Source organism: Babesia bovis, chromosome 3 (assembly GCF_000165395.2).
Source record: "Babesia bovis T2Bo chromosome 3, whole genome shotgun sequence".
In the NCBI taxonomy this organism is placed as follows: Eukaryota; Apicomplexa; class Aconoidasida; order Piroplasmida; family Babesiidae; genus Babesia; species Babesia bovis.
The window spans coordinates 697,646-715,440 of record NC_010575.1 but is presented as its reverse complement, the minus strand read 5'-3'; the positions used below and the strand labels follow the sequence as shown (position 1 = coordinate 715,440).

At 44.7% G+C, this 17,795-nt stretch overlaps 7 protein-coding genes across 7 annotated transcripts; 3 read left to right on the top strand and 4 right to left on the bottom strand.

Moving 5' to 3' along the window:
• Nucleotides 1-17: 17 nt before the first annotated feature.
• Nucleotides 18-2,178, top strand: BBOV_III003140 (Alpha/beta hydrolase family protein). Its single transcript, XM_001611396.2, has 5 exons — nt 18-357; nt 585-787; nt 876-1,097; nt 1,135-1,260; nt 1,297-2,178. Exons 1-5 carry the CDS (start codon nt 49-51, stop codon nt 1,586-1,588), a joined length of 1,152 nt encoding a protein of 383 aa, XP_001611446.1. The 5' UTR covers nt 18-48; the 3' UTR covers nt 1,589-2,178.
• On the bottom strand, nt 1,807-3,517 carry BBOV_III003120 (Protein kinase domain family protein). Its single transcript, XM_001611395.2, has 3 exons — nt 3,369-3,517; nt 2,878-3,331; nt 1,807-2,843 (listed from the first exon to the last, which is right to left on the bottom strand). The coding sequence occupies exons 1-3, from the start codon at nt 3,494-3,496 to the stop codon at nt 1,947-1,949; spliced, it is 1,479 nt and encodes a 492-aa protein (XP_001611445.2). The 5' UTR covers nt 3,497-3,517; the 3' UTR covers nt 1,807-1,946.
• A 362-nt stretch (nt 3,518-3,879) lies between these two features.
• BBOV_III003110 (variant erythrocyte surface antigen-1 alpha subunit) lies at nt 3,880-4,790 on the bottom strand. Its single transcript, XM_001611393.2, has 2 exons — nt 4,646-4,790; nt 3,880-4,312 (listed from the first exon to the last, which is right to left on the bottom strand). The coding sequence occupies exons 1-2, from the start codon at nt 4,698-4,700 to the stop codon at nt 3,960-3,962; spliced, it is 408 nt and encodes a 135-aa protein (XP_001611443.1). The 5' UTR covers nt 4,701-4,790; the 3' UTR covers nt 3,880-3,959.
• Nucleotides 4,791-4,969: 179 nt separating this feature from the next.
• BBOV_III003100 (variant erythrocyte surface antigen-1 alpha subunit) lies at nt 4,970-9,184 on the bottom strand. The gene is made up of 3 exons (XM_001611392.2): nt 9,034-9,184; nt 8,895-8,960; nt 4,970-8,855 (listed from the first exon to the last, which is right to left on the bottom strand). Exons 1-3 carry the CDS (start codon nt 9,152-9,154, stop codon nt 4,990-4,992), a joined length of 4,053 nt encoding a protein of 1,350 aa, XP_001611442.1. The 5' UTR covers nt 9,155-9,184; the 3' UTR covers nt 4,970-4,989.
• A 354-nt stretch (nt 9,185-9,538) lies between these two features.
• BBOV_III003090 (variant erythrocyte surface antigen-1 beta subunit) lies at nt 9,539-14,220 on the top strand. Its single transcript, XM_051767138.1, has 12 exons — nt 9,539-10,183; nt 10,226-10,468; nt 10,513-10,602; nt 10,640-11,116; nt 11,205-11,435; nt 11,477-11,713; nt 11,811-12,095; nt 12,210-12,260; nt 12,302-12,856; nt 12,967-13,152; nt 13,269-14,044; nt 14,082-14,220. The coding sequence occupies exons 1-11, from the start codon at nt 9,562-9,564 to the stop codon at nt 13,595-13,597; spliced, it is 3,306 nt and encodes a 1,101-aa protein (XP_051623425.1). The 5' UTR covers nt 9,539-9,561; the 3' UTR covers nt 13,598-14,044; nt 14,082-14,220.
• A 350-nt stretch (nt 14,221-14,570) lies between these two features.
• BBOV_III003080 (PCI domain family protein) lies at nt 14,571-16,271 on the bottom strand. The gene is made up of 7 exons (XM_001611390.2): nt 15,898-16,271; nt 15,598-15,864; nt 15,400-15,564; nt 15,316-15,365; nt 15,187-15,280; nt 15,090-15,151; nt 14,571-15,055 (listed from the first exon to the last, which is right to left on the bottom strand). The coding sequence occupies exons 1-7, from the start codon at nt 16,039-16,041 to the stop codon at nt 14,581-14,583; spliced, it is 1,257 nt and encodes a 418-aa protein (XP_001611440.1). The 5' UTR covers nt 16,042-16,271; the 3' UTR covers nt 14,571-14,580.
• A 496-nt stretch (nt 16,272-16,767) lies between these two features.
• Nucleotides 16,768-17,482, top strand: BBOV_III003070 (uncharacterized protein). The gene has a single exon (XM_001611389.2). The coding sequence runs from the start codon at nt 16,857-16,859 to the stop codon at nt 17,322-17,324; it is 468 nt and encodes a 155-aa protein (XP_001611439.1). The 5' UTR covers nt 16,768-16,856; the 3' UTR covers nt 17,325-17,482.
• Nucleotides 17,483-17,795: the final 313 nt, after the last annotated feature.

Sequence of the window (17,795 nt, the reverse complement as noted above, 5' to 3'; positions counted from 1 at the left end):
ACCAGTGACTCACGTGTGACCAAAGTACCTTATTTTCATTTAACACCTATGGACAATGTGACTTCAGGACGAAATAACTATTCTTCAGATGCGAGAAATGTATATGCATCACTGGAATGTGTACAGTCGCTACATTCCATCCAAAGTGACTACTCACGTTTTAAGCGTGAAAACCCCGTGAAACGTGTGTTTGACCCAGTTAGCGAACGTTTCTGGACGTATTACGAAACTGGAGTGCCCGTATATCATCAACATACTGACGATGGAAGTAGAGAATTGCCTACTGTAGTACTTCTTCATGGAATATGTGGAACTGCAGGGTGTTACTTTTACATTCTTGACCGTTTTAAAGAAGTAGTAAGTTTATTATGCATCAAATGAGAGCTAAGTTGTACTTCATTGTTTCATGATCGTTCTTCTTCCTTTTGCACATACGAACCTTTTACGTAGGTATGGCCATTCAATCTGATGCGTCAACTGCAGTTTTGACAGTTGCTTTATTTGATCAGTATATATTTTTGCCCCTCTTTGTACAATATATTGTTGTCCAAAATACATACCAAATGGTTGCATATTGAATGCAGGGAATACGGTGTATATCGGCACAGTATCCGGAGTATTCCTCCATTGATGAATGGATCGCAGGACTGCTACACTTTTTTGAATATCTCAAGTTGTCCAAACCTGTGGTATTTGGTAGCGATTTAGGTGGATATCTATTACAACTTTTCGTTGAAAAATACCCGGAAAGTGTCTGCTCTATAGTATTGTGCAATTCATATCGCAGGTAAGCTAGACATACGTTCGTGTCAACATTGTATGGCTACATATTTATGATATATTGATATACATTTCTATCGTTCACGCAATATCAGGACCGATGCTTTCAGTAGTTCTCCAGAGTTGCGTGGATTATATGGAAGGCTATTTTCAGTGCTCCCGCATGCTATACTGCGAAATCTTTTCGTCGATTCTTACATATGCCCTGTAAGCAATAGTCATCGTAACAAGGTGCCCGTTGTGGAACAGTTGGCTAGGGAATTCATGTCTAGTGAACTGGATCAACTGACAGCAGGTGACCTAGGTAGTCGTATATCGTAGGTTCTACTGTTGGTCCTGTATTATCAATAACAGGTTGCAATTATCGACAGATTATGTGGATGATTTTGGAAATCGACATCTTGCATGCGATAAGATTTTAATTATTGAGACGAACAATAATAATATACCCGAAGATCTCAATGAGGATATGCGCGTAGCGTATGTTTTTCGTCATTGCGTCATAGACTATTATAGATATAGTGAAGCTAAAATAGCTCATATGAAAGGTGGTGGAGATTTTCCATATCTAACTAAACCAGAGGAAATATTTACATTCTTATTGGTACATCTCAAGAATCTCGGGGTAGCACAAGTTGTGGACAATGATCTAGTTGCTCATGACAACGCAATAGTCATTCGTTTAAATCATTTGAAGTCCAATAACCTGTCAAGGATGTCATCAGCCTCATCACACTGTTCAATTGTACCAGGACCCCAACCCTGGGATTACCAAGATGCATCATCTGGAACATTGTCTGATGCTTGAACAGTACCAGGGGAAATATGAAATACACAATATTTCATAGATATACGATATCCACTTTGCCTAGGGTAATCATATATTGGTGAAAGATTTTATGATCGTATAATTAGGACCAACATTCACCAGTGTATATGCATCGTAAAATAAATCATATCATACGTTGTAATGACACAATACTGTGGTTTAAAGTGATAAGTTATGATGGCAATTAAAGGTGTCAAACATCAATCGGCTTGCATCGCGAGTATTTATAGGTACTTTGACCTGGAGGGTAGCTTCATTCTCAGGCGTGATCGCCATCGATTTTGATGTCTAACCGCATTTTCGCAGTACTGTGAAACACAACACATTCCAAAGGGTCTTAATTCAGATTTAGAATGCATTCTGAGTATTCTGCGTTGTCGAAGTTCGTTATCACTTCATCGAGTGTTGAGAGCTTCAGGGCTAATTTTGCCCTCCCGTGTTTTATAAAGCTCTCATCCTGCATTAAGGCAATAATTCTTTTGTCACAGAGAATGTCTTCGCAGTCTGGACGCAGATCAGGGCATACCTGTGTAAGTGAAAGGATAAGCATCTGAAGTTCAGCAGATCTTGTTGTAGCTGGCAATGTTAAACACTTGTGACGTAATATCATATCGCGACATTTCTTAGGTGAATCATCGGAATATGGTAAAGTTCCATAACACAGGAAATATAGTAGTATACCTAAACTCCACATGTCACTTTTGGTATCGTAGAACGTATTCAACTCCCCTGACTCGTTTGTATGGAGGAGCTCCGGCGCTGTGAATTCTACGGTACCGGTGAACCCTTGCCTTCTTACATCGTGGTTACTAATTTCTGCAAGTAATTCGCATGTACCAAAGTCAGATAGCAACGCTAATGCGCCAAACTTTTGGTCATGATTCAATAGCACATTGGACGGCTTCAAATCTCGGTGTATGATTCCATGACGATGCAGATGGGAGAGGCCGTTTACAATATCAATTAGTAAAACAAATATCTCCTCATCTGTGAGTTTGTCTTTGTAATTCCTGACAAACTTTTCCAAGTCTCCACCGTTGCAATATGCCATCAACACGAAGAGCCAAGGTATGTATGGGCAAAATTCGTTAAGCCTGTACATCTCAAGCCACGAATGATTATAATCTACTATGTTCTGGTGCCTTAACATTTCACGAACTTTAACTTCACGTATCATTTTCCTGAGCCACTGGCGATCGTCTCCAACTGGTAGCTTCTTAATGGCATATTCACCCTGCCACATGTTATATATTGCATCTGTAGCTTACCAATGATAATCCATCTATAACGTGAACACAATGGTACACATGTCCGTACGATCCTGAACCCAGTTTCATCTTTTCGATGAAGAATCTATGGTAATACCCCGTCACCAAAAGATCAGGAGGTATATGTTTCGGAACCTCAATATTACATTGTTGAGAATCTTTATTGGTAGAGCAATCATCCTCTGGGTATTGAATTTTGCTCAAACACGTCCTATATCTATGATTCGCTTGGCAACTGCCATTCATATTATCAACAGTGTCTGGCAGCGCGGTATTCATGTATGCTATAGTATCCATGTTTGAATCTCCATAAGAATACGGCTCATCTTTTCCATCTGTTTGTCTGCTCCATTTTTTAAAGGTTCTCTGTAGAAGGTAGAAGTAGGTCTGTGCCATGTATGTGTATTGACCATCATCAATGTCGTTGCCACAAAATGGGCAGACGCTCCTATGTCTACATAGGCGTCATTTAACAATGTGTATATACATACCCTACAGGTGGAAGCTCATCTTCGGATGGAAGCGGTATCGCCCTTATGCCAACTACATTATCACAAACAACTATTGCCCTATTGTCACGAAATAGCACTAGATCAACGCGTTTATGCATGGTGTACATTATTTTATAAATTGTGTAATTAAACAGGAAGATTTCGCAGTGAGTTGTGTACCCCGGCGACACACACCATAGACATTGGCTCATCCCCTCAAACTACATTACACTATTTACAAAAATCTTCTATTCTGAAGTTCGCATTCGGTTGCTTTATTGGCTCAACAAAGTTAATACTGCCAATGGATAACACCTTCTCTACACCCTAACTACATTACTACAACATCTACACCAATCAAACATAAAATCTATAGAAAGATTAGCGATATCAGTTATTATTCTACGGTGTATAGAGCAATATCATAGGAATCTTATATGATAGCGTATAGGCTCACCAAATAGACAACCGCCTTATCGGTGCTGTGTATTTGCCCTACAGCACTCCAATGGTGATTCTATGATATATTTCCAGGGACCACTGATACTATTCATGGCACTCTAATATATATTTCAAGGTCGACACAAGATATCACTCTCCAAAGTCTATATTATATTGTATGGTACCTCCTGTTAATGACTTCCCACCGAAATACTCCATCAGTTCCATTCCTTTGCGTCCAGTCATTACCTTATACCACATACATTGCCACCGGTGTTCTCCACCCCGTAACCAATGCGACCTCATATGTGTCCAGTCCAGTGGCCATATGGCACCAAAGGCAAGGTAGAGTACCGCCACTAGCCAGGCTACCGTGAGAACAAAGATCCACGGGAGCCTAGTGGTGTAGATGAGTTGGTTGATGGAGGTGGTGAGATTCTTGAACTCGGTGCTTTTTTCTACGTTGGTCAGTGTTCCCAAGAAATCGTGGCACTTCTTCTGACCTACGACACTATGACCACCCCGAAAAGGACTACTTTTATACTAAACTTTCAGCAAAAGTACCACAAAAGCTCTAGAAAACTTTTATGAAAGAATTACCCAAAGCTAAGCCACAGTTTCAGTGGAATCACAACTAAAACGTATAAACTACCTGACTAAAGCTATACCAACGGTATAACAACATTTGCGTTACACCGCCCTGGAGACCTATAACTTGTATGCCAAATGAAAATTAATAATTGCTATACATGTCTACAATGTACTGTTCCCTTCAATTGTTGCCAAAGGCTGGGTGGAACCCATGGGCTTTCTATGTTACAATTGCTCCGCATCACCACCCCTAGAGACACCGTTGCGCCCCTGGCGCCATAATATGACCCCCAATGGCATTGACAGTGTACTGTATGTACGTCATAAATGGCATGTACCCTAGTAAAGTCACTGCCATCCTATGGAACCCACTGGGCAAATTTGAATGTGTGTGGTACCATGGAAGGGCGCCCACTACCTGCTCAGTGAACTAACTCCAGCCTTCCATATATATCCCTGTTCAAAGGACTGGTTTCACTGGAATGTGTACCCTGTTAATGCCCACTATAAGATCACTACCTATAGCGCTACTATATATTGTGTGTGACACTAGTGTATATCATTTAGCACCGTTGCGCCGAAGGCGCCACTATGTCTTACCAAAATACTCCATCAGCTCCACTCCCTTCCGTCCCGTCATCACCTTATACCACATACACTGCCACTGGTGTTCTCCACCCCGTAACCAGTGTGACCTCATATGTGTCCAGTCCAGTGGCCATATGGCTCCAAAGGCAAGGTATAGCACTGCCACTAGCCAGGCTAAGGTCAGCACAAAGATCCAGGGGAGCCGTATGTCGTATTGGAGTTGGCCGACCTGGGTGAGGAGGTTGGTGAGGGGGTGTTCTTTAGTGGCCTGGTCCTGCTTGTCTTTCTCAGCGTTCTCTATTACCTTCTTCAGGCTATCTAGGAACTCATGACACTGCTTAGCTTTCTTCGTGTCCTCAATGTCGAACTGCAAATCCTCCTCCTCTTTCTGTTCATACCCCTCCAGATTGAATGGGTTACCGTAGCTGAAGCCATGTCTATACAATACCGGCAGTACCCCGGTACATGATACGATTGATTGGCAGTTACATAGTGGAGTGCTCTTGGAGTCCCCAGTAGTTTTACCGTGTTCACCCTTCTTGCACTTATTGGGGTCACACTGACCCTTACAGCCCCGGCATTCAATATTACGGAATGCCTCAGAGAGTGACTTTAATCCACCTTCAAGTGCATCTGATAGGTATAGTACCCATGAGAGGTATGTGTTACCGAAAGTGGCACTCACTGCGGTGTACAGCTCACCGGTTAGGGGGGATACGTAGTGGTTGCCGTCAGTGAGCGTTGAGAGGGAAGTAGTACTGTTTTGTTCAGCAGCACTATCCCCTTTGTCCCCCTTAATATCTCTTAGCGCTTTACCGACTTTGTCCATGTAGTGCCCTCCTGGAGTACTGTTCCCATTGGGTATCCACTCTATCTTTTGTACTACATCCCGTAACCCAGAGGCACACCAGCCGCAAAAGTATTCTTCCCTCTTTGATTGGTCACTTGGATTACTAACGTGATCACATTTCTTGTTCTGTCCCTTCTTCTCTCCCTCCTCCTTGTTTCCTACACCACCCCTAAAGAACCCAAAGACGTCACCCAATACCTGTGGTGTGGTGGCACTGAGTGCTGCTGTGACCCTCACTAGTGTATAAACACAAGACTGCATCATGTTCTCGTTACTGAAGAAGTACAGGATGCCATAGAGGCGTTGGCCGGTACTGTCACTGGTGCCACTATAGAATTGATTTCTAAAACCCATTGGCAGTGGGCAGCACTGACCGGAACCATTACAGTGTCCTAAGTGGGATGAAGCCAAGGGGTAGTCTGGCTGTGCGCTCTCATCGTTCACCACCTCTCTACAACTAAAACCTGGTAACCTGTCATCGAGAAATGCCTGGAGGGGGGAGGGGACACCAGTGGTAGTGGGTTGGAGGCACTTCTCACAGGTCTTTTTTTCTCCCTGTCGGCCACACTTGTCGATGTGCTTTGCACATGCGCTGCATTTGGGAGAGGTGCAGATGGAGATGAGTTGCTCTGTAGCTTTTAACAGTCCCTCTTTGTGACCGTCGAGCCCTTTTGATGTATCTGTGAACCACTTCTTAAATATCTCCAATACCTGATGAAACCCATGGATAGCAGCACTCACCGCATTCTTACATGGATCAATATAACCAGCACCTTTTCCAGCGTTCTTTTTAGCCGCCTCTAGTGCCTTCCTGGCCTGACTTATTGCCTGTGATGTCTCCCCATCATGCTTGATTCCTTTCAGGTTCTCTAGTCCCTTCACCTTCTCCTCCTCCAATTTCTCTAGTACCTCATATAGTACATCCTTAAAATTCTTCCCATACTTCCCATTCGGATACACCCCTGCAAATACTTTATTTAGTGCATTCTTCACTCCCGTCAGAACAATCTCTCCCCTATCCAACCTCTCCTGGGCATTACCCAATTGTACCACTACATCACCAATCTTCAAAAGTAATTCCTTTAGGGCCTTCACGAGCTCCTCTGATGTCCCCTGGGGCACTACTTTTCTCAACTCCCCCTTTACCTTCCCCACCCTCTTTTTCCTATCATGTTCCATGGGGCTACACCCCAGGCACATCCAGCTAATTACCCCCTTGGAGACTACCCCATTTCCATACCTACATTCACGCCATTTGCCTCCACAAGTAACCTTCACGGCACATTGCTTCCTTAGGAAGTAGAGCTGGTAGAACAGAGCCCTAATGTAGTGGACCACCTGGTTGTATGCTTGAATGGGCACTGCTGGGTAGGTGAAGTGGCACTCCGTGTTGGCGTAGAGGGAGTGGATGGGAGGTCCTAGTGTTTCGTCAGTGCCTTTGAGTCCACCTTGGATACCTATGAGGACCAGTGGGCAGTACTGAGTCACTGCTTGGAAGTGGGCAAAGAGGTTGTATTCATCTACTGTAATGGGATAATCGCGGCCTGTTTGGTGAAACTTAAGTTGTGTCTCTCCATTGGTAGAGTCACTATCCCCGGGTTTCTTGAGTACCTCTTCTAGTCTCTCTTTGCCGTGCTGCAGTATTTTGGGGTATGCCGTACTATATGGCAATGCACTAAGCCAGTATAAGATTTCCCGGATGGTCTTCGGGTGACGTAGACTATTACTCTCAGTAGTCTTTTTCTGTAACCCTGTAAAATAGGCACATGATAGGATATAGAGTTTGAAGAGAGCACCTCGTTTGTGCTGGTTAATATCCTGGTCAGTATTACCAGAGGTAGTGCCATTCCTGAACACAGTAGCTCCCTGATGAAATGAATCCCTATGTATAGTGTGTACAAATCCTGCACAGTTCATACTTGTTGGCACTCTAGCTGTATTACCCCAAGTTTCCTTCGCAGCTTCGTCATCAGGGTGAATAAACCCTAGAAACAACCTCTCCTTTAACTCATCGTTAATCAGTCCATCCATTCTATTTCCAGGACCACCGTTATTCAACATATCCCTAGGAAACCCTAGGGCCTGTAACCATTGGGATAGTGTACCATCATCTAGGCCACTGCCATCCAGGATGTGATTATTCCAGTATGGACTACCCGTGGCCCACTTTCCAGTCCAATACATATAAGTAATGCCACTCCAGATGAGACATACTGATCCCAGGAGGATTTGGGCACAGTGGTGGCGATTAGAAGCACTTTCCTTCAGATCATTCCATGTTGGATGATTGTGTTTGTTTTTTGAGTATGATGACATATAGCGCTCTATGCTGACCTCTACGTATGTTGATCTGGATAGTATAATGCTCTCCTCGGTGGTGCAAACGCACTTCGCATCCATCTTACACTTCGAACAACTCGTGCAATAACACTTGCAGCATTTGCCTTTTCCAGCGCATTTGCACTTACCAGAAGTAGTACAATCGCTTTCACAGCTACAATCACTACCACCACTACCCTTACACCTTGTACACCCTCTGCCCAGGTGGTGGCCGTTGTCGTCGAATATCTTACATTCACACTTGTCACAGTTGTCATTATCATTTACATCATCTAGATACTTGCAGCTCGGGCCACCATGACTGCAACAACCATTGGCGCAGTTCATAGTCCTCCTGCCACCATTTTCCTTGCAACACCAGGGACTGCCCTTGTGTTGTGCAGCGCCACCTGAGCTGCAGCAGCACTGTGATCCACCGTGACCTTTGCCACCATACTTGCAATTCCTACTACCATCCGTGCTTTTGCACCCACTGCCCTTACACGTCTCTATCTTACTCCACCCAACGAGTGCACTGAGTATCTGTGCCAACTGGTCTATATAGGTCCGGACCACTGCAGTGCCACCCAGACCCTGTACCAGGGAGAATAGTCCATTGAGGCGGTCTGTGACTTGCTTTTCGGTGGCCAGATTGTTTTTCCCGGTAGTATCCGCTTCCTTGGTATCACCTTGATAGCCTATAATGGTGCTGAACTACTATACTACTCAGTACTTACCATGGTACTCCAGTTCTACTGACTGCAATAGGTCAGCCACTGCCGCCGCCAGGCCACATATACATTCTGTAAAATAGTGAGTCTATATAGTACGGAGCGCCGAAGGCGCCCTTATATCCATATGTCTATGGTAACGTACCATCTTTGTTCTCTTTACCATCCCTACCAGTAACCCTCAGGACCCAGTCAATGGCCTCCTTCAGGTTGGTGGGTGCTTCTGTTAGTGACGCCTTCGGCGTGAAAGTGCTATTCACGGCCATTATCAGTGCCTTTAGGAGTACTCAAGAGTACTCACAGTGGTGAGGGAGTGGAGTGGCTATCGGGGTGGAATGCTATATATACTGAGCGCGCCCGTGTAGAAGGGGCGCCTTCGGCGCGACAGTAACCGTTACAGTGGCGCGCATACTGTTCTGTGGGATTCCACCACTACCTATGGGAATCTACTAGGGTAGTATACTCAGAGGTGGTATTGCTATTGAGTAAGAGGTGCTACTAAATAGAGAATCCTAAGGTATTACCATGGTGGCGACGCCGTTGTTACAGTGGAATCCCCTAGGACACTGTCGCGCCGAAGGCGCCACTGTATTATATAGGATTCCACCCCTATAGCCACTACCACTGACCACTCGTGCTACTGGACACTCTCGAAACAAGGGGTGGTAACATAATGGCACAGAAGTGGACCCCTTACACCAGCCTCACCCAGGCTCCCACCAACCTGAAGGAGGCCATTGACTGGGTCCTGAGGGTAACTGGTAGGGATGGTAAGAAGAATGCGCCGGCGAAGCCGGCAACACCTCCCCAATTCGGTTGCCTCTGCTTCTTGGCCAAGGCAGTGAAGGACCTACTGTATGACGCCAGGTCCCCGGGGTCCCCTGGTCCCAGCCAACAGAGGTACTGGGACGACATACTCCTAAAGGAGGAACTTACCATAGCACAACCAGTGCTCACGGACCTGGGACTCCTTGGTGGCAGCACTAGTGCTGCCAGGGATACCTGCGCCGGTGGCACCGAGGTTATAAAGACACTGATAGAGCAGTTGGCACTGGGACTGCAGAAGTGGGTTGGGTGGAATGATAAGGAAGATGAGTGTTGTCTTAAGGGGGATAAAGGAATAGGAAAGGTGTGTGAATGTCCTGGTACTGGTGGTGGTGGTGCTCAGTGTTGTAGTCCCGGTACTAGTGGTAGTGGTACTTGCCAATGTGCCACTAATCCGAAACAATGCTGCTATAAATCAGCATATAACAAGACGGAAGCTCTATGGACTGACATAGTCAATGGTACACCAGGTAAGTACCCATTAGTACTGACAGTGACTCATGCTATAGCAGGTAGTACAACTACTACGACTAATGACCCCTCTAAGGTCCACCTCCTGGCCCGTATTTTCCTAGGGTCAGTATGTCTCATCTGGAGTGGACTCAGTCAGTTGGGATGGTTGACCAAGGATGGGAGTGGCAAGGATAGGTGGAGCGATAGTAAGCTGCACGATATCAGTAGTGATCTTACCAAGGCTGGTCTCGGCTCATTCATGGCGGCCATGGGCTATGACCTGGAGAGGTTGAATCAGGGAGGTAAGTACTGCCTAGGGTAGCCATGTGGAGTCATGGTGGAGTAGGTACCGGGAAGAAGGGAACATTTATAAACGAATTGTTGACAAATAAAGATATGAAATGGAACGAATTCAAGAACGGTGTTGCTACTAAGGGTAAGTCCACATCCTCTGTAGTACCAATGTGACCCAGATAGTGTAGCTGAGTACTACAGTAGTATCTATGATAAGGCAAAGGAAGCTGGCAAGGGTACTAGTGAGAAATTATGTGAGCAGTACCCCCTATTGGTACTCCACATCCTGGCCAGTGGGTACTTCAGGGCAGGCAGTGCCGGGGCGAAGGGAGTGACTACCCCGGCGAAGCCAGCCCCTAGTGCTCCTAGGAAACCCAGGACCATCCGGGAGATCCTCTACTGGCTAAGTGCATTGCCCTATAGTCAGGGGTACAGGGCACTGGTGGATAGGATGCATGATAAGTATCCCAGAAAAGAGACTAATCCACAGGAAACAGTGGATAAAATAGAGATCCATGGACAAGATGATGGTGACAAGACAGACCTCAAGAAAGACTGTGTAACCCACTACCTAATGGCCGCCTGTGGCTACTGCCCACTGGTACTCATCGGTATCCAGGGGACCATAGAAAAGGAGGTAGATAAGACGCCGGGAGGTGAGTACATTACTCTAGTGCTATATATAAGGGCGCCTTCGGCGCAACAGTGCCCTAGGGGTAGTCATGTGGAGTAATGGTGTAGTAGGTGGTGGTGGAGGAGGAGGAAGTGGTAGCAGTAGTAGTACTACTACTGATGACAAGAGGTGTCCCAAGCATAAGGAAGACCCTAGTTCTAAGAGGTGTAAACTCGAGGATAAAGACAAGACACAGGCAGCGACAGCTCCAGCAGCCGCACCGGCACCAGCAGGTTCCCCCGGAAAACTCAAGGAAGGCCAAGTCTGCTACAGGGGGTACCACCTGGAAGTCTCCAAGTTTGGTAAGTACCCTAGCAGCACTAGTCACTAACACTATGTGTAGGCCCCCTACATGGGATGTACGCCAATGGGCTCTTTGGCTTCCAGATGGACATTAGTCCCGCCCAGTGCCTGGACCAACTGAGGGTATATGTCTACCACTGCTTCTACCAGCTCTATTTCCTGAGGAAGCAATGCATGGTGGGAGTGGAGAATGGAAGTGTGCTGGGCTGGAATAGTTGTAGGTATGGTAGTGGAGTGAGTGGTTCGGGTGCTAAAATATGGATATGCGAAACAAAAGGTTAGTAATATAACTTTATGCGCGCCACATTGATGGTACTTGACAGTGCCCGTTAGTACGGCGCGCAACAGTGTCATATGGATTCATGGTGTAGCAGGTAGTAGTGGTGCTGGAGACCACACGAAGAATTGTGGATTACAGAGTGGTGCGGGTAGTACTAGCGTGTCAGCGTTACAGGGCTTCTTGTGTGACGCAATAGGAACAATGGCCTGCAATCAAACCATAGGAGTAGATCTCAACAGCCGTAAACAAAGTTATCCGGATATAGAAGAGCACATGAACAAGATTGTCACTCCTAGCGGTGAAGTTAAAGGGCCACACAAAGAGTATCCAGAGTTATGTCCCGTCCCTATGGGATGGGACAAAGACAATCACTTCAAAGGTACGTCCCTGTACTCTATATGGCACCCCTAGGGCACTGTATATATACCCTAGGGGCACCCCCTGGGCGCCACAGTAACCAATAGTGACTAACAGTGACTCATGGTATGCACAGATTTAACCCAGGGTACCCATAAGCAGGCAGAACTGACAACGAAGCCACCAGGTACGTCCCACAGTATATTACATGGACTAATCCTGTAGCAGGCCAGCAGCAGAAGTACCCTGCCCACTGCACTGGGAATACAATATCACATCTCCTGGAGTACTACTGTGACCCAGAGAAGTGCCATGGCACCCTAGTGGTACTACTGAGACTACTGGCATGTATCACTCCCACGGTGCCACGGACTCTGGGTGACCTCTTTGGGTTCTATTACTATATAGTCTACATTGGGGCACGCCAGTCATGGAATTTCACAGCAAAAAGTGTATGGAGTAAACTAAGGGATGAGGTAGAAAATGTTGGTCTCGGAATGGTAAAGAAGGGTGAAACCCTGGTCACGGCACTGGATAAGTTCAGTGGTACTACCGCTGAGTCGAACGGTACTAATGGCACTCTCAGTTGTCTCTCAGGGTGCTCTACCGGCAGTCCATACCTCTCTCCTCTGAGTGGCCAGCAGTATGGCCAGTTGAGTCCCTTGATGGCCGGGACCTACCTGTCATGGTTGGTCTATTTGATTGAAAAGTTTGAGAAAGGACTAGAGGGGTTGAAAGAGGAGTTCAAGAAGGTGGATTGTAGAGGTGATGGGTGTGGTAGAGGTGAGTTCTAGTGCTTATAGTGGCGCGCCGTAGAGATAGGGGCGCCTTCGGCGCAACAATATCCTTTAGTACGGCGCGCAACCGTATCATATGGATTAATGATGTAGTAGGTAAGGCAGGAGCTGTTGGATGTGGAGAGTCGTGTAAAGCAGGAAGTCACGGTATGCCATGCAGTGGTGGTGGTGGTGGCGGAGTCTGTCAGTGTACCTCTGTCGTATCATGTACCGGGGTACTGCCGGTGTTGTACAAGTATGGCTTTGGGTATGGTAATGTAACGGAGTTGCACGACGCTGGAGGTAAGTTCTAGTAACACTGTAAAGACAGTGCTAGCGAAAGTGTAGTACCACTTTTGGTAAAAGTTCTATAAGGGCGCCTTGGGCGCAACAGTGCACTAGGGGTAATACTGTAGTAGGTGGTGAACCTAAGAAGTGTCACGATTTCCTGGAGACCTTGAAGGGAGTCCTAGGCGGTGAGCAATTGGACAGCGCCAAAAAAGGCCTCCACCACGAAATAAACCAGCTCATCTACACCACCAGGCTCCCCTGGATCTTTGTACTGACCTTGGCGTGGCTAGTAGCGGTACTGTACCTTGCCTTTGGTGCCATATGGCCACTGGACTGGACACATATGAGGTCGCATTGTAGGGGATGGTTCAGGAAGGGCAGTCTGAGCCCATGGGAGGTACTGATGGTGGGAAAGAAGAAGGGAAGGGGGATATTGGAGTTTTTTGGTGGGAAGTAATTGACAGGGGGTACTCTAACAGTACTCCGTAGTATTACACACTACTCGAAGGGGATCAGACAGGGTCAATGTTTTGTTAGAGCTACGTCACTGTAATGCGTTAGTTAGTATCAGGGTTGTGAATAGGTTTAATGAATATCGATGCTGTAGTTGATCCGTGATACATCTCAGGGATAAGTACAGTGGAGATGGTGTCTAGGGGAGTTAATCACTAGGAGAGTGATTCAATAGCACCCTTCATGACCTAGCAGTCATCGTTATCCTGGTTATCATATCTGCAGATGGAATGACAACCCATAGACCCTATTATAACAAATTGCAACACTCAGCTATAAAAGAGTGCCTGTAATGATTAAATGGAATGTAGGAATTAATTCTAAAGAAATCACCAACACTACTGGAAGAGTGCCAAGGAGGTACTATACATTAACCGCTATCTTCCATATGGTTAGTCAATATTGACAATGAACACACTCCAATATAGGGCCACTGTCGACTGAGTGATTTATCATCTTGTGGTCGTTAATTAGACCTCACCCGAAGAAGATGTTAACGTGAATCTCTAACCTAGACTCTTGGTTATACCGTTAGATACACTCTCACTACTGCACTAATGATCTACCTCGCTATACAGCATTGTTATACATTTATACCACCTGTACATTAAATGGTGTCATGTATAGCGAATATTAGTTTTTATGTCAAGATTTACTTTAACACTCAATATCTATCCTCTCACGTTTTCCAAAGTGCGGTATAATAGTGAGTTTTTCAAGGGCGACATATAACGGTACCTTGCGTTCAGTCCTACTTCTGTAGGTGCTGTGATTGTCCCAATCTCAGTAGATCTCTACAAATGATTGAAATGCCACCAACGATGATATATTTTGTTGTATACCCATTGCCTACGTATGCTACTTTGTGATGAATCATTACGATATGTTATTCACTAGAAAGTTGACTCCTATATGTCCAATGGAACCTTAGAGTACACATGAGCTAATGGGTGGGAAAGGTTCGATGTTGCTAAAGACAATCATCAACCTCTCCCAGGATACGTAACCTTTGATGAGCCCACGTCTAATCAGGTTGACACATATGCATAGCATCTCTTGGTCGGTTATATACGGCATCTGCCATTTGAGTACATGAGTAAGCAACTCAACCGATAGCATGTTCTGCTTAGATTCGGGAACATTGGTATTCCACCACTGTTTTACGTTTTTGATAAGACTGCGATAGGCGATGTATTTAAGCTGCTCCACACAGAGCACAGTGCCCTGGGAGGTGAATGTATCAAAGTGCCTCTCGATAGTTTCTGTGAACAGCTTGATGTCTCCAAGCTTGACTGCACGTATAATATCACAGTAAGCCCCAAGGTCATATTTTTGTAGTAGCTGCATTGAAGGTAATTTACCTAAGCCAATTCGGACTACTACTATACATTCCAGGATTTGCCTGTATCCAGTGAATTCACCTTTTGTAAACCTACTTCCTCATCTTGATGGAATTAGGCAATGTATTTGAGAATGCCCAGGATAGATGTTCATCGCCCTGGAGCAGTATACAATATTCTCTAATATTACTACCTCCTGATAATCCCCCTTTTGCATATGCAACTTGCCGAGGTAGTAGCGATAGTTGATTAGCGGCCCCCTGAAGGCCCTGGAGTAGTTGATAATGCTAAACAGATTGAACACTGTTTAATTTCCACCCACTGCGATTCAATAGTCTTCAAGAAACCGGCTGCCATTTGCATGTTACCAAGCTGTGAAGGATAACACCTAAGAATGACTTCCTACCTGAATGCATCCCTTTATAGAATGGCAAAGCAGTATGATATAGGCTGGGTGCCTGGTGACGTCACCTCTGACTCTACCCATTTTACTTCGTATATTACTAAGGACCTGCTTCATATACTTGTCCTTGTCTTCGTCCTCTCCACTATCTTCTGATGAACGATCGGCCTGCATATGGTTACGGTGTCAAGTACAACACACCATTAAACCGATTCGGGAAACCAGGTTACAGAGAGTATGAAGAGACGGAACTAGCCAATTGTAATCGATGTTGGTTTGGGATAAGTACAGGTCCATCCACATATCAACTAGTTTGAATGACTTCTTCAATATATCGTCCCAGGGCGCAGCGTTATTTGATATACATAGCGCCACTTTGGTATAATGGGTCAAAAAGTGTTTCATCTCTGTTCCGTATATCCCGTCGAATCGCTGGAATACTTGGTAGCAGTCATTTTCGATTGTTGCCTGTCAAATATGACACAATGATGGTCTCATTACCTCATCCAGTTGTCTGGCGACATTATACCTAAGCTTATCGCAACGATGGCGTATCAACTGCGCTAGCAACGTGCCATCCCGAGTGTCCACAGCACGGACAAAATCCAAAGTCCACTGATTTATTAGTGCAGTGGAAGTTGACATTGTATTGGTTTATCATACAATGATCAATACTGGCTACATGAGTTGGTTCTGCTACAATTATTCCGTTGCCTTATATCTCGACATAGACAGAATCCAGACACGTTACCAGGATGTCTAATGCTGCCTTAAGGAAGGCACCGATTGATAGTGACAAAATAGAACTCTTCTTAGCAGTTGAACAGATAATACTATTTGTGAAATAGTGAAAAGTAAATAAAGGTAATGTGTAACGGTATGCCGTTGTTATGGTATACTTGGGTGTAGCCCAAGGAGTGGCTGCATCATTGATCGATTAACAGGCAAATATCGGTACAGAATATTTTAGGCATGATGGTTGATATGTACCATTTGTTATAGTTGTTACAACAAAATTTTAATCACATTACTTCAGTTATAACTGATTGCCTGTGGAATCCAATGCTAGTAACAGGTAAGTATATCGTAATGCAATAGTTTATGGGCAGTGTATAGAAAAGTATACTATTGGTTGATCGTATCGTATTAATGATTAGTTTATTATAATGCGATGTGTACACGTGTTAGTGTACAGTGATTAACTATGATGTGATAATACACCCAGTGTTGTTAACTTTACCCCTTTGAAGGTATTGTATCTATGCATATATAGGCATATAACATATTGTAATGTGTGTTTTGGTAACGTCACAAAGAAGGTTTATCACTGTAGATCATTGCAACTATAGGCTAATTCATTGGTTTTGACAGTGGATCTGACATGACCCCTAGGCTATCTAATCCGTATATTTAGTACCCTTTGCAACCTTGGTGTATTTGTATTCAAGATTACAGGTAGAATGCAGGTCCATCGCAGAGACCGTGGTAGTCCAAATCCGGGTACGGTATTCCCCGATCTGGCACCAGATGTTACACATCTGAGAAAACATAATGAAGACTATCCAATCCATGAGGAAGGAAATTTGCTTAAACCATGTAGCATCACGGGACAGAGCATACTATCGCAATATTTAGAATATAGGCGTGTTAAATATCGTGCCATGGATCTTTTGCAAAAGGATGTAGATGAATGTTTGATGGCATACGACATTGAAGCGGATGTGGAGAACCGATTGCAAAGGGAAACCCATGTGGATGCTGAAGGATATATCTTGGTAACACATGGTCCAGTTCCTGTTAAAGCCCATATAATAAAAGACAGAAAGCGTGGGCACGGTACTAACATTACGGCAATTGATTTCTATAGGTTCCCAAATAAGGAACGCGAAATAGCGGCGTTTTTAACAACAGGCAATGGTGGAGAATGATATGTTGAACCTTGCTATAGGATTAATCCCTCCGTGTTTGGCGAATTACTGGTGCAGTGATAGTAGATTAATTGATGCCGTTTAACATCCCAATGGTTATGTTGCATCTATTTGCATGATGTAATGATTCTACCATTACGATGATGTGTCATTACACTTCCTCCATATAATCTTAAAGGCACGTATTCAGATGGAAACTTGCCCAACCGCTTCATTGGGAGATAATATTCTACACGATATATAAGTTCCACGGAAGTTCTGGTTGTTTAAGCCAACCACTGTTTACATCTATTTAACGTGTTACTAATGGAGGTTTTATTTTGGTTCCCTGAAATGAAAGGTCGAAAACTACTTTTTGTTCGGAAATACCTAAACCGAAAGCACCGCACAACGGTAAATGTAGATGATATTATGCCTATAATGCTTAATTTCAAGTAAATGGAAGAACACATAACGATAATGCCATTGTAT

Bases quoted from the DNA above. Each gene is read 5' to 3' on its own strand.
- BBOV_III003110 (XM_001611393.2), bottom strand. From the start codon at position 4,700: ATGCCATTGGGGGTCATATTATGGCGCCAGGGGCGCAACGGTGTCTCT. The intron at 4,313-4,645 runs GTGATGCGGAGC...ATAGTGTCGTAG, and splicing joins CAACGGTGTCTCTAGGGGTG to GTCAGAAGAAGTGCCACGAT.
- BBOV_III003140 (XM_001611396.2), top strand. From the start codon at position 49: ATGGACAATGTGACTTCAGGACGAAATAACTATTCTTCAGATGCGAGA. The intron at 1,098-1,134 runs GTAGGTTCTACT...TATCAATAACAG, and splicing joins GACCTAGGTAGTCGTATATC to GTTGCAATTATCGACAGATT. The intron at 1,261-1,296 runs GTATGTTTTTCG...AGACTATTATAG, and splicing joins AATGAGGATATGCGCGTAGC to ATATAGTGAAGCTAAAATAG.
- BBOV_III003100 (XM_001611392.2), bottom strand. From the start codon at position 9,154: ATGGCCGTGAATAGCACTTTCACGCCGAAGGCGTCACTAACAGAAGCA. The intron at 8,961-9,033 runs GTACGTTACCAT...ACTATTTTACAG, and splicing joins TGGTAAAGAGAACAAAGATG to AATGTATATGTGGCCTGGCG. The intron at 8,856-8,894 runs GTAAGTACTGAG...GCACCATTATAG, and splicing joins AGTAGAACTGGAGTACCATG to GCTATCAAGGTGATACCAAG.
- BBOV_III003070 (XM_001611389.2), top strand. From the start codon at position 16,857: ATGCAGGTCCATCGCAGAGACCGTGGTAGTCCAAATCCGGGTACGGTA.
- BBOV_III003080 (XM_001611390.2), bottom strand. From the start codon at position 16,041: ATGTCAACTTCCACTGCACTAATAAATCAGTGGACTTTGGATTTTGTC. The intron at 15,565-15,597 runs GTGTGTTGTACT...AACCATATGCAG, and splicing joins TTTCCCGAATCGGTTTAATG to GCCGATCGTTCATCAGAAGA. The intron at 15,281-15,315 runs GTGGGTGGAAAT...CAATCTGTTTAG, and splicing joins TTGAAGACTATTGAATCGCA to CATTATCAACTACTCCAGGG.
- BBOV_III003120 (XM_001611395.2), bottom strand. From the start codon at position 3,496: ATGTACACCATGCATAAACGCGTTGATCTAGTGCTATTTCGTGACAAT. The intron at 3,332-3,368 runs GTATGTATATAC...ACGCCTATGTAG, and splicing joins GATGAGCTTCCACCTGTAGG to ACATAGGAGCGTCTGCCCAT. The intron at 2,844-2,877 runs GTAAGCTACAGA...AACATGTGGCAG, and splicing joins TTATAGATGGATTATCATTG to GGTGAATATGCCATTAAGAA.
- BBOV_III003090 (XM_051767138.1), top strand. From the start codon at position 9,562: ATGGCACAGAAGTGGACCCCTTACACCAGCCTCACCCAGGCTCCCACC. The intron at 12,261-12,301 runs GTACGTCCCACA...ATCCTGTAGCAG, and splicing joins ACTGACAACGAAGCCACCAG to GCCAGCAGCAGAAGTACCCT. The intron at 13,153-13,268 runs GTAAGTTCTAGT...ATACTGTAGTAG, and splicing joins GGAGTTGCACGACGCTGGAG to GTGGTGAACCTAAGAAGTGT.